A 14517-nucleotide genomic window follows, 5' to 3' on the forward strand; every position below is an offset into this window, starting at 1 on the left:
ATTGATTTCTGTTCTACAGCAAAGTAATTTAGTTACACATTCTTTTTTCATATTCTTTTCCATTATGATTTATTACAGGGTATTGAATACAGTTCCCTGTGCTGTACAGTAGGACCTTGTTGTTTATCCATTCTATACACAATAGTTTGCATCTGCTAATCCCAAACTCTCAATCCATCCCTCTTCCACTACCCCTCCCCCCTTGGCAACTGCAAGTCTGTACTCTACATTTGTGAGTCCGTTTCTGTTCCATAGATAAGTTTGTGTCACATTTTATATTCCACAAATAAGTGACATATATTATTTGCCTTTCTCATTCTGACTTACTCCACTTTGTATGACAATCTCTAGGTCCGTTCATGTTGCTGCAAATGGCATTATTTCATTCTTTTTTATGGCCGAGTAATAGTCCATTGTATATATGCATCATATCTTCTTTATCCATTCATCTGTCAGTGGACATTTAGGTTGTTTCCACGTTCTGACTATCGTGAATAGTGTTGCTCTGAATACTGGGGTACATGTATCTTTTTGAATTACAGTTTTGTCTGGATATACGGCCAGGAGTGGGACTGTGGGATCATATGGCAGCTCTATTTTCAGTTTTTTGATGAACCACCATACTGTTTCCATAGTGGCTATACCAACTTATATTCCCACCAACAGTGTAGGGAGGTTCCCTTTTCTCCACACCCTCTCCAGCATTTATTATTTATAGACTTTTTTGATGATGGCATTCTGATCAGTGTGAGGTGATACCTTATTGTAGTTTTGATTTGCATTTCTCTAATAATTAGCAACACTAAGCATCTTTTCATGTGCCTGTTGGCCAATGTATATCTTTGGAGAAATGTCTATTTAGGTCTTCTGCCCATTTTTTGATTGGGTTGTTCATTTTTTTTGTTATTGATTTGTATGAGCTGTTTATACATTAAGCCCTTGTTGGCTGCATCACTTGTAAATATTTTCTTCCAGTCCGCAGGTTGTCTTTTCATTTTGTTTGTGGTTTCCTTTGCTGTACAAAAGCTAATAAGTTTGATTAGGCCCCATTTGTTTATTTTTTCTTTTATTTTTATTTCCTGGGGAGACTGACCTAAGAAAACATTGCTATGATTTATGTCAGAGAATATTTTGCCTATGTTCTCTTCTAGGAGTTTTACAGTGTCATGTATTATATTTAAGTCTTTAAGCCATTTTAAGTTTATTTTTGTGTGTGGTGTGAGGGTGTGTTCTAACTTCATTGATTTACACAGGGCTATTCAACTTTCTCAACACCATTTGCTGAAGAGACAAGGCAGTCCAGTTCTTAATCCCAAGCCTGGCTGCTTCTGTCACTTTATCAAGAAGGCTCCTTTATAATATTTACATCTCTTGTATATAATGATAGTATTATGTATACTTTTACTGTCTCTTTATTGAAACCATGATACAATGGAAAACAAAAGAAAACCCACTATGAATCCAGAAAGACTATTAAATGATTTTATTAATTCCAACAGGGTTGACATACACTTCACAGTATTATACAAGTAAGAAAAAATGTCATTATTCAGACTCTGGTCATTATGGTTTCAAGCACTACTATGTAACTTCACTTTCTACATCCAGCTTCAGGAAGAAACCACAAAAAACAAGGCAATGGGTCCTAAGAGCCACTGCTTTAAAATATAAAATAGCACTCTCATTGTTTCATTATTAAAGACTGTGATTCAGTGCTGTTACTATGGAGAAATTACAGGTGGTGAATTCATGCCACATAAGCCAACAACTGCTAATCTAGTACCCACATAGCAGTGAGGATGGTGTTCTTTCCTGCAGAGAATCTTCTCCCTGCCATGCACCAGGCACCCACATCCAAGAGGTCTGAGTAGACCTAAAGCTGAAACCTAAAACCCTAAGCTAGAGAAAGGGCCTAATGGTAAGCTCGGGTCTCTCCTCCCAATACTCAGACGCTACCAGGAATGTTCACAAGGTCAGCTTGCTATAGCTGTGCAGACCTCAACCCATTCAAAGAAACATAAAAGAAGAAAAGGTTTCAAAAGACCAAATGACTCCTCTACGTGGGCCATACTATGGAATCACATGCTGCGAAAGCTTTAATACAATTCATCAGGATCAAACAGTATATGATATTAGACAAAGTGGCAAGAGTTTAATTTAATAACTGTTAATGCCACTAGAAATTATAATCATACCACAAATAGTTATTCACATCTGTACTTACTTTCTGCCAGAATCAGGGACACAAAGGCAACAACAGTGACAAAGATGGCACAGAGGACATCCAGACGCACGGCGAGCCAGCGAGACGTGGTCAAAAGCAGGAAACAAGCCTCTGGATTTGTGCACCGTGATAAGCATCATGAATAAATAGAAAAAACACGTTAACTGCTTCAAATGAGGGAGATCATTTTGCTCAGTTGAGCTACAAAAGATTTTTACACAAGGTAGGACAGCAACATTATACACCCAAGGAGCCTAAAGATTCCAGAAAGCTAGGTTCTGACACAAGACGACGTATGGGACACACAGGAATCAGTCCAGAGGCCTTGTGGGAAGCAAGCACTGAAAACCTCAACCCACAGGTTACAAACAGAAATATGATCACAGGGAAGAAGTTGGAAACAGTGGTCTCACTGACGCGTTTCCTGCAGTGCTGGGCCTCAGCATGAGGCCCTCCTCTCACATGTCGACTACTTCCAGTCCTCTGACAGCAGAGAGCTCAGCACACACTGTTTCCAGCACCTTCTGCACTTACTACAGGGCCCTGCACAGTGTTTACTCTCAGGAGCCAGTATCTAAATGACCATCAGTTAAAAGGATCTGCATGTGGCTTTCAAAATGCCATTTTGTCTTCAAAATACAGTAGAGACTGGATAGTTGGGCCAGAATTTTATAGACATAGAGGAAGTTCTGAATTTTCTACCAAATAGAGAAAAAAGTCACTGATAAAAAGAATAATACTTATCAAGTGGCAACAAATCTAATAATCAGGAAATTATTTTCCTCAATTATTTCTGCCGCCCCGCATACTCTGAAAAGAGAGTTGGCAAACTATAGCCTGTGAGCTAAGAATGGTTATGCATCTGCTTTTGTAAATAAAATTTTATTGGAACACAGCCACAGCTATTTGCTGATGCTTTCATACTGAAACAGCAAAGTTAAGTAGTTGCAACGGAGACAGGACAGTACACAAAGCCTAAAATATTTACTCTCTGGCTCTTTGCAAAAAGAGGTTCATTAACCCTTGCCCTAAAAGGACAGAAATCCACAGGACACAGTGACAGTTGGACAATACAAGTCAGTTAGGGTAGAAAAGCAGGGGTGTGATGGGAAGAGAGGAGCACAGAGAGGATGCTGAGAGGAGGGGGCGGGGAAGGCAGGTGAGCAGAGGGAGACGTGGGGCAGCCCAGAGAGAGGTACAGGCCAGCAAGGCCATCTGAGAGGGAGGTCAGGCCTTAGAACACAGCACATCCCATCCTTTGAAATCATTTCTAGAAACTTACAGACCTGAATGCAAATCCTGGTGTGCATTGAACAGTTCCTGAAACCTCTGTTCGGCTTTGTATGCCCGGATGGTCCAGAGTCCCTGGAAAGAAGATGCGAAGTGGGAAAATACCGGGCTCCGTGCTGGGGAAGCAGAGACAGACAAATGACAGAGAAAGTCAGGGAGGCTGGATGCAAGGAAACCAACTGCCTCCCATGCTCTGTGGTCCCATGTCCTGCCAAATGGCACACTCCGGCTTCCTGGTGGGCTGCCTGGGGGAGGAAGGACGATGCCCCTTCTGGAGAGGAACCTCCATGCGAATCCTCAAACTCCTGCTCACACCAAGCTTCACTTTAATGACCTGGAAATGAAAGATTCTCTTTGAACCTATCTTTGACCAAATTCAAATTGGAGCTAGATTTACATACTGAAATTCTTTCTTTCCTTACTCATTCATCAAGGTCCTCCTCAAACACAGCCTCCTCTGAAATTGTTTCCTGACATCCCTTCAGGTGGAAATTATTGTTTATGAATTTTTGAGTCAGTAGCATTGTAAAATTTAATTCTCTGCGCGAGTCCCCACCGCACTGCATTTTGATGAACTATCTGTGTGTTATCTCCACCTTAGATTAGTGACTTAAGGCTGAGAGAAAAGTCAGTATATCCTCCAAACTGGACCAGTGCCAGGCACAGGACAGGGGCGAGATAAGTAAGGTGAACAGACAGTCTGCCATCTCCCTGCAATCTGGGACTTTCCCTGCACCTCCTCCAAGAGCCTCTTTGCGGGTCCCGGAGACACTGGGTACTGCACTGCCCTTGTGCCCACAGGACCCAAGCAGCCAAGGGGTCTTTGAATAGTCTTGACTTTTGCTCCAGGAACCTGATGGATGTTTTTATAACTGCCCTGCCGGATACCTGTCCCGGCATTTGGAGGCCACTGTGGCATGTGACACTCACATCATCCTCTTAGAATCTGACAGTGGCCTTAGCAGCCATTCTCTTTTGAGTGACCTCAAGGGGGTTTTGGGTCTTGTGTCACAGGACTGACCATGCGTTTCCCTGCCATCTTCTCTAGGAGCACACTGACCACAAGCACGAGGGTCGGGCTCCTGCACCTCAGAGAACAGGTGGGCTGCAGGCTGCTGGGCAGGGAGGACCCCTTATGGTTTACATTCCCCACCTTGAATGAGGCTGTGACTTGTTATTTTCATGGGAAGATTGTGAGCCTGTGACCCTGTCTGAGATGAATGGTAACCTGTGCTTTATCAGCAGAAAAAACCCTGGGTATTCAGGGGAAGGTAAGATCACTTATCTTACAGGAGGCTACAGAGACTTTATAAAATGATGGAGAAAAAAATCAGGGGGGAAGAAAAACTACAAACTATTTTCAAGGCCTGACTCTTTAGCCCAGCATCTGAATGCCTGTCTGGGTGACAGTTCAGTCAGTACCGATCTGCACACAGGCACTGCAGATGTGGGGGTGGGGGGAGCTGGGGTACAAATGTGCAGACACAGAACCTCCTCTTATGCTTAGTGTCCCTGGTTCTACAAACAGGAAAGGAGCAGGCTTCCTCCTGTGAGACACTGGGGATCAGAGAGGGTGGGAAGCCCTGGGCTGTGGGAGGACAGCCTGGGCTGTGGGCCAGCTCACCATCCACTCAGCCCTGGGGATCTTCCCAACTGGAACATCTGACCAGCAACCTTAACTGTTAGGGATCCTCACCTGTGATATTGCTTTAAGGAAAAACCCTTCTCTGAACCCAGCCATGATCTAACATTTCCCATGTATCTAATTGAGGCAAAGAGCTTTAAGTGACAGTGTTGATTCTCACCGTCCAGATACATGTTTGTGGTTTCACTCCAGCATCCACACTGTTCTCTCCCTTCATTCTATTCAGTAACCTTTTATATTTTATCTTCCTATAACTTTGTACTTTTAAGACAATGAAAACAGACTGAGCTCATGGTCCAAATAAGAAAGGCCAGGAGCTCTGTATAGGACTTTTCTGCACCCTCAGCAGGTGTCCCAACCCACGCCCAAAACTCAGTCCATCTGGAAGCACGGTGCTCACAGGGACGACACAGGAGGATTCCAGGGCCCGTTACCCTGTCAGGAGGGTACTGAGAACCCAGCTCCAGAGAGCACAGAAAACTCACCAGAACCAGGCTCCATTTTCAGAGCAAATGTTGTGACCTCAACACTATTCACAAGGCTTCTGAGAAGGAAGCAGACATGGCTGTTCACCTGGGAGAGTCCTGGAGTGAAACTCTTCAGCTTGGCCTCCCTCACCTGCTTCCCTCATCAGGAGATCAAAGCTGCAGCTGATGCTCTCCAGCAGGGATGGAGGACAGGGTCGACTTTAGAAATCAGGTGTCATCTCAGCCTTGAACACCAGGGAACCCATACACCCCTACCACCTACCTCACCTCATGCCCAAGAGTCACAGTGGTCCAGAGAGCATCAGGACCTGTGAAAAGCTACCCTGTTTCTTTCAAACCCCACTCAGCACTGAGCAGGATGCCAGGATGAGTGAACTAGAGGATCTGCAAAGAAAATGAACCGGTGCAGAGGGAGAGGGGATGTCAGGCTCTGGCATTATCTTGCCCAGTGAAATATTCTCTTTCCCACAAGGACTGAGCTCGCTGTCCTGAAGCAGACCATGTACCAGCCATGGCATCAGTCTGCAGTCACAGATGCGTGTAACCCTACAGCTCACATGATCGACAGCTGTGTTTTCCACAAACCTGAGGACTTTTGGGGACACACCCCACAAGGACTGCAGATCTTCCCTGGCAGGGGGAGGGCAGGGAACTGCATGCAAGGACCCTGGGGTTACAGCCCTGCTACATGAGATGTACCACTTGTTACTATGTTCTTGATTCCATCATGTTCAAGGTTCTAGTGCCTTTGGTAGTGGCCGGCAAGCACTTTACAATCATGAACTCTAGAAGTCCTCATGAGACCCCCAGAGACTGAGGAAATAAGAGCACTCACTGCTCAGGACTAAGTAAATTAACCCACCTAAGTGGTAGAGCTGGGTGTCAGACCAAACTCTTGTCTTATTCCCAAGGCTGGGCTTTTAATCACAGCTGCAGTGCCTCAGAGGGAGGATAATCAGGGTGAAGGATGCCCATGTGAGACTAAATGCAGTTTTCTCCAGACTTTGTCATTTATGTTTAGAAAACCTCCAAATCTTACTTAGCTAATATCCACTAGCCTTTGCCATTACTGCACATCTTATTAAGCACCTGAGGTTGAACAAAGTCCCTGGGAATCTGGCATGAAAACCCCTTAAAACAGCAGAGTCTGTGTTTGGAATACACGGAGCACACGTGCTAATCCTCCCTTAGCAATGCCCGTGGCAGACACTGCTAGTTGATCACAGCAGCCTTCAGACAGAATTAGGATATGGCTTCATCACTCAGGCACTGCCCAATGCACAGAGTCAGCTCGAGAAAGGCAACCAAACGCCATCCTGGTTTTATGCACTGCTCCCTGACTGACCATTGCTATGCTTACATTTGCAAAAAATGTGTAAAAAAAACCCATCATAATCAGTTATAGATCTGTCATTAAAATAACAAAAGTTGGGCTTCCCTGGTGGCGCAGTGGTTAAGAATCTGCCTGCCAATGCAGGGGACACCGGTTCGAGCCCTGGTCTGGGAAGATCCCACAAGCCACGGAGCAACTAAGCCCATGAGCCACAACTACAGAGCCCAGAGAAGCCACCACAATGAGAAGCCCACACGCTGCAATGAAGAATAGCCCCCCCTCCTTTGCAACTAGAGAAAGCCTGTGCACAGCAACAAAGGCCCAACACAGCCAAAATTAATAAAATTAAATAAAAATATAAATAAAATTTTTTTTTAAATGATGACAAAAGTTAACCTAAGGTTCCAGAGGCAGCTAGGCAGGAGGATCTGAAAATAAACCTCAGGACTTCAGTAGTCCTTCAGAGCACAAGGGTGAAGCAGGCTTTTGCTTCTGGCCACGGCAGTCAGGAGTCCTTCTTTTTACCGCTGGCTCCAGCAGTGACCTTAAGACATACTATTAGTTACTGCACAGAGAAAACATCAGTATTATTATTTCTGGCACAGACCCAGCACCTAGAGAGAGAACATAAACAGTTCTAACCAAATGGGCACCACGTTTAGTTATCTGGTTTGTGATGGAGGAAGTATCCAGATTGAATTTACTGTCTAACATTCCTGAAGCCTATGAGGTTGCAAAAAAAAAAAAACCCAATATATCACAGGGATGGAGACAAAGTTCTCAGACTTCCAGATCAAATACTTAGAAAATTCTGTACTACTTCTTTTTTTTTTTTTTTTTTAATTTTACTTATTTATTGGCTGCATTGGGTCTTTGAGAGTGGGGGCTACTCTTCATTGCGGTGTGCAGGCTTCCTATTACAGTGGCTTCTCTTGTTGCAGAGCACAGGCTCTAGGTGTGCAGGCTTTAGTAGTTGCGGCACAAGGGCTTAGTAGTTGTGGCTCACAGGCTCTAGAGCACAGGCTCAGTAGTTGTGGTGCATGGGCTTAGTGGCTCCCCGGCACATGGGATCTTCCCGGACCAGGGCTCAAACCCGTGTCCCCTGCATTGGCAGGCGGATCCTTAACCACTGTGCCACCAGGGTAGCCCTGTACTGCTTCTTGAAAAAAGCCTCAGGAGGTGTGCTTCTCTCCACTTCCTTACAGATGGGAAAGGCTAAGATCTCTGTCAAGTGTTCCTTCTGGAACAACCCCTCTTTGAATGTACCAGAGACATGCTTTGCAACAAGATGGTTGAACGACTCATGGGTGGCCTCAAAACTTAACACATCTGAGGCTTTGTCTACACAGAAGACTGAATGGAGCTCATCACTTACTCCTCTGCCTCCCTAGGTCCTACCATCCAATTAAGTCACATCAGCAGAATGTCACACACACCTGCACTCTACCGCTCCACCATCCATCCAAACACCTCACAAAACCAGACATTATGGAGTTTAGTTGGTTCTCTTGATGACTGAACATTTTTTTTATAGATTTTATAAAACTGATGCCCACTATCCTTTATACAAATACTTATGATAAATGCCTTTTAAGGGTTTACTATTAAAAACAAAACCTGCAGGACTTCCTAGGTGGCACAGTGGTTAAGAATCCGCCTGCCAATGCAGGGGACACGGGTTTGAGCCCTGTTCCAGGAAGATCTCACATGCTGCAGAGCAACTAAGACCATGTGCCGCAACTATTGAGCCCATGTGCCGCAACTACTAAAGCCCACACGCCTAGAGCCTATGTGCTCTGCAACAAGAGAAGCCACCGCAATGAAGAGCCCACACATCACAATGAAGAGTAGCCCCCACTTGCCACAACTAGACAAAGCCCGTGTGCAGCAATGAAGACCCAACACAGCCAATAAATAAATAAATAAATAAAATTTAAAAAAACATGCAAATGCTACAACAAAAAATTCTTTTGTCTTGATGAACTTACGTTTTCCCGCTTAGTAAGTATAGAGAACCATGGGCCTCAGTGTGTTTCTCTTCTTGGCATGGATTCTAGAAAGTCCAGTTGGTGTTAATCTGCAGTAACTACCTGTGGTTGAGGTTTCTGATACGAGCATCTTCCTTCTTTACTTCTGGCTATTGTGCTTATACCTTTCTAAAAAATATATAAGAATTCTACTTTCCTTATGATTCTTTGTTTTAATAATGATGAGATATATCTGTGCATTAATAATAAGATAAGCTCTGGATTATTTCATCCTCTGTGATTACCTGTAGAACAGAATGATGAATCATAAACGTGTTCCCCATTATGCTAAAAGTAGGAAGCTGAATGGAGTAATAGACTAAATGCGCACTGAATGGATCCCCCTCCTATGTCCTCCTAAGGGGATTATTTCCCACATCATTTATATGAACAGCTTTGAGGGGGGGGACTACAAACAGTGTGGCATCACCCCAATACTGGTGATGATAAAGAGCAACCCTGAAAATAACAGGGCTTATCTTTTTAAACAGTTAGCAACTGCAGCTTACTTGCCATCTTTTGAGTGTGTGAATGTATTTTTCAAATACATCACTTCTCACACATGAGTATGTTTCCTGATGCCTCCTTTCCTTGTCATTTCTAGTAACGTCAGGGGAAGAAAACCCCCTATTCTCCTTCTTCATTAGTTCCAACTGGATGAAACATTTTATTTTTTTAAAAAAGTTTTACTGAGTGGCTGCTCTGTTAGGAAGTATGTCACGAACAAAACAGAAACAGTCCCTGTCCTCATGGTACTCTCACTTGTCCTCCTTGTGCTAAAATGCAAAGCCACAGTCGACACACCACAGTGGCCATAATATGCAACTACCTAATGTCGACTTGGTGAGAAATTCTAGAAGACAGAGTCTGCAGAATTTCATGGTCTGGTTGATGACGGCACAGGTGGAAGCCAGCCTGCATTCCCATCCCCACCCGAGAGCCCCGGTACTCACTTGCACATTCCAGGCGTTTGACAGCTCGTGACGTCTCTAAGAAATACCGCCGAAGAACAAAGAAAATGATGCCAAGGGGAATCACAGGTATCACAATCCAAGGAATCACTGCCACCATCACGCCCACCACACCAATCACAAGTAGGAATGTCTGAAATAGCAAAGACAGATACAGAGGCCTTCTTATCACGGATTCTTTTCAAAGATAAACTTTAATGGGTTGTTCTGTTAGGATTAAACTCCTTTTCTTGAAAGACTTGTTGGAATGGTAGGGAATCCTTTCCCATGCAAAGAAATAAAATTATAGGTGGTCCTCATGATATTTATTGCATGGGTCAAACACTATGATGAGAACTTTCTAGGCATTAAGTGTTTTGATATATTCAGCAGCCCTATGAGGCAGGCATTACTATTTTCACAGATGAGAATATTTGAGACTCAGAGAGAGTAGGACTTGAATCCCAAATATCATGAGCCAGTGGCTGTTACTAGAGAGATGAGAGAGCAGGTATTACAGATGAGGAACCCAGAGACCTCAGCTATACATGCAGGGATAAAGAAGTGGTTAATTACACAGTGTCCAGAAAAAGAGGAAAAAATTCAAACGTTGACATTTGGAAGTCGGAACTCCTCTTTCTTGGTTTTCTATCCATAGTTAACATTTGCTGAGTGCTGACTGTGTACAGGGTTGAACAGTCAATACTTCACATGTATTAACTCATTACTCCTCACAATAGCCCTACTGTATAATGGTATCAATATTATCTCATTTTAGTGATGGAGACACTGAGGCACAGAGAGAGGAAAAGCAATGTGATGGAGACTGCAAAGCCTAAGTCACGGAGTTGCAGAGCCTACATCATGAGCCATTATGATATATTTAAGTTTGCGCCCAACATACAGCCAACTTTCTGCCATTATGCTAAGTATTTAAAATATGCATTCCAAAGGCTAATGATTATAACAACAGCAAATGCCAGTTACCGGGAGTTTACTGTATGCAAGGCTCTGTGCTAAGAGCTTCATGAACATTCACTTCATCATCACCTCATTCCATGAAATGGTTTTATCTTGGTCTAAAATGACAGCAGGTAGAATAGAAACTGAAGGCATTGGCTGATGCTGATTTAAGTATCCATCTTTATCAGGAAAAGTATGATATCATAGTGTACAACTTCAGGCGATAAGAATGCAATCTACACGTAGCGTCTGCCTGCTATGAAAGCAGGGTGAATGGAGGGCATGTGCAGGTTCCCACAGCCTGGGCGAAGGCCTCTGAAGTTTACAACCTCAGATGAATACAAATCCATGATGATGTGCACAAGGCACAGAGTGCTGGGAAACACGGGGAAGAACAACCTGAATGCTTTTTAGAGGATTTGAAGGCAAGTTTAACTAATAGAAAGAGTGGTATAATTTGCAGGCAGTAATCACAGTTGATGGAAATTTTGACCAAAAAGGAGCCGGGCTGGGAAGGTTGCAATGCTTGTCTGAGTTGTGCTGAGAGGACACAGAACAACACTGGTTGTTCTGTGTCCTCTCAGCACCAGCACCTGCATCCTGTGCTCGCCAGCCTAGGGCCGTCTCCACCTTGTCACCCAGGTCAGCTGGCCCTGGTGCATCTCTGAGGGAGGGGTTAGCGGGGTAATGCCTGTACCACAGAGACTCAGGTTATCATCTCACAGCTCTTCCGGATCAGTTTTCTCAGAGGATCCTCACAACCATCTTGTGAATAAGAAAAGCAAGGACTGCCATTAACATTACAGATAAGAAACGTGAAGCTGGGAGGGTAAGTGGTTGTCTTAAGGTTTCCCAGGAAGACACTGCAGGTCATGGAGAAAGAAAGGAGCAGTTTGTCCTCAAGGAATCCCAGAGCCACAGCTGCAGGCAGGAGGAGCTTGTGAGGAGGAGGAAACGTCCAGAGCTGTGACTGTGGCCGGGAGCCCTTGTGACCCAGACTGCAGTGTCTGGACGTTGGCTCATGTGCTTTTCCTGTTTCTCCCAGTCTCTGCCATGGTATCAATACAAACCTCAGAGTGTAGAGGATGGGATTCTGAAGGAATAAATTCCAATCATAAGTGGAGAAAATTAGGGCTGTACAATCTCACTCCTATTACACCTACAGCTAAACAACTTCTTACAGCCACAGGATTAACTGATGCATCCCATCCTGCCACACCTTCATGCTCAAGGGGAGGGGGTCCGTCCAGCTCTTTCTATGTCTTGTCTTAAGTAAAGTCACTTGGCTTGCCATCATTAGCTGTCAGGAAAGTCAATTATGAAAAAATCCAAATTACAATTTTCTAGCAGACTCACATCATTTGGTTAGACAACATTCACCAGTTTCAGTAATCTGGCTCCCCCCAGGTGAGGGCCTTTTATGGCTAAGCCAGCCAGGCAGATTACTCGGGAAGCAGAGGTAAGATCAAAATGAAGGACTCCACGGGAGCTGTGCCACTGCTCTTCTTTGGGAACCCATTAAAGACTGGTAACTGTTGCTCTCAGAAGCTCCCAAGTTAGGTTAGGTCCTTCAGATTTCATGTCCCTAAATTCTGAGGCAATTCAAAGAGGCTTTCTGTGAGAGTTTTATTTCTACTTGTAGGTCATACTATAGCCAGGCTCATAGTGGATTGGATAGCATATTATGTTATACTATACTATATTATAAAATGTATATACAATATATGCGTTTATATCTATATGTATTTATGCATATACATTTGTGAATCTTTTATTTGTTGCCAACTGTCTCACACTCTTTACAGAAGTTGGTAGAAGGCAAAAATGGTATCTAAGCAAAAAGTCAACATTCCAAAGAAGGAAACAGAAGATTCTTGGGTACAACAAACATCCCTTCCTCAGGCCAATCTCATTTCTTCCTTCCACATTCCTAGGAATTCCAAGGAGCCTAATCCAAGATACACACACGATTCCCCCCACCTGATTGATTTCAGGCCCATCTGATGGCCCACTTCCCACGGCCAGTGCTTCTGCACCTCTGTCTCACTACAGCACAGAGACAATGATGTGTACACAGCAAGAAGCATGTTGACCCAGAAGCAAGCAACCCAAGTCCTGATGCCCCAAGAAATAAGGGGGAATCATTATGTTGATAAGCTTATAACCAACTGGAGCACATCAGCAGAGAATTCTATCCAAAGTCTATGATTCCATATGAATAAGTACAAAAAATTCTAGGATAAAGTCTTTCACTTGAGAGTATATGGTGGTTTTTCACAAGTCAGAATAATTCTTTAGTTTGCAGAGAAAGACAACCTACACCTGGAGCAGAAATTTCATTACCCCAGTATTGAGCTACCTGAGACAGGGTTTAGGGCTAACCCTCTGAAAAATTAACAGAAATGGTAAGATACTACACCCACTCTCAATCTTAGTAAAATTTGGGATGTACCGACAACATAAAAGGATGGTGCTGGGAGTTAAATAACATCATGTATATATAAAGTGCTTTCCAGTTCATGCATAACAAACAAATTCTAAGCCATTATTACCATATTTCATTGTGCTCTGGGTACTAGCAGCAGGGGAGGAGGGATGGTATATTAATAGATTTAAGGGCCCAAAGAATCTTAAGAATTTCATGAAATTGGACCCTAAGAGAACATTCATTCTAACCACTTGAATAGCTCTGTACTCTCCAAGGAAGTATCAGAGCAGGTGTTATTTTTTCCTAGATATGGTGATGATGTCACACGTACCAAAGTGACTGTGGCTTTTCTCTGGCCACAGAGAAAATCTTATCTGTGGACTATTTTGTTTGAAGATCACTTCAAACAATAGGCATAACCAATAAACCTCACACCTAACATTTCTGTTACTGTCTCTATGCTCTCTGTATCTTCTTCCAAAGATTGATAACCTTAGGGATATGGCAGCAAGTCCACATTTCTTGAGATGTTTCTTTCTTATTCCATATTCTCTGTCTGTTTCAAATTTTGCTTCTTCTTGGTGAAGACTTACTGTTATGAAACTGCTGAGCATTTATGGGAGACTAAGGGAAAACATGATGGACCTCTGAAGTAACAAAACCAAACCAGATTATTCAATATGTTCCAAAGACAGGATCAATTTGACCTTTTCTATTTCATGGACCATGAACTGGTGTATTGATATCAATGGAAGTGCAAAAGCTAGATTTTGTACATTCGTGAATCCCAGGAAATTCAACTGTGTCCACTCCAGATTAGCCGGTGCAAACAGCTTGGTTAGGATGTCAGGATGACTAAGGCAGAGGACCCGTCACCACCACCCATGGAAGGAAGCCTAATGAGCACCTCTCATCCTCAGGAAGGATGCTGTCCCTGTGAGCAGCTGTTTCTGACAAACCACACCAGCATTTAAATGAATTGTTAATAAGGTATATACAAAAGGAGTAAAGAAAAGGGAGAAAAAATAATCCATGAGAAAAATGTTCATGATTTGGTTTAAAAACCTGCCCAACCAAAACATTTGAAAAAATATGACACTGCTTTATGGCTAGTGCCCACGGCAAGTTTTCTCATAATCCTGAAGAAATGCCACAATTCTCTAGATCTG

At 43.4% G+C, this 14517-nt stretch overlaps 1 protein-coding gene across 1 annotated transcript in view; it reads right to left on the reverse strand.

Moving 5' to 3' along the window:
• The window catches only part of LOC130835707 (ATP-binding cassette sub-family C member 4-like), a 159268-nt gene that overhangs the window by 51399 nt on the left and 93352 nt on the right, over nt 1-14517 (reverse strand). Inside the window, exons 21-23 of the mRNA XM_057707455.1 lie at nt 9961-10111; nt 3511-3630; nt 2225-2335 (exon numbers count right to left, since the gene is read on the reverse strand). Coding sequence (XP_057563438.1) covers nt 2225-2335; nt 3511-3630; nt 9961-10111 — 382 coding nt within the window. The remainder of the gene's footprint in view (nt 1-2224; nt 2336-3510; nt 3631-9960; nt 10112-14517) is intronic.

The sequence above is a fragment of the Hippopotamus amphibius genome, chromosome 14 (genome assembly GCF_030028045.1).
Source record: "Hippopotamus amphibius kiboko isolate mHipAmp2 chromosome 14, mHipAmp2.hap2, whole genome shotgun sequence".
NCBI classification, from domain to species: Eukaryota; Metazoa; Chordata; class Mammalia; order Artiodactyla; family Hippopotamidae; genus Hippopotamus; species Hippopotamus amphibius.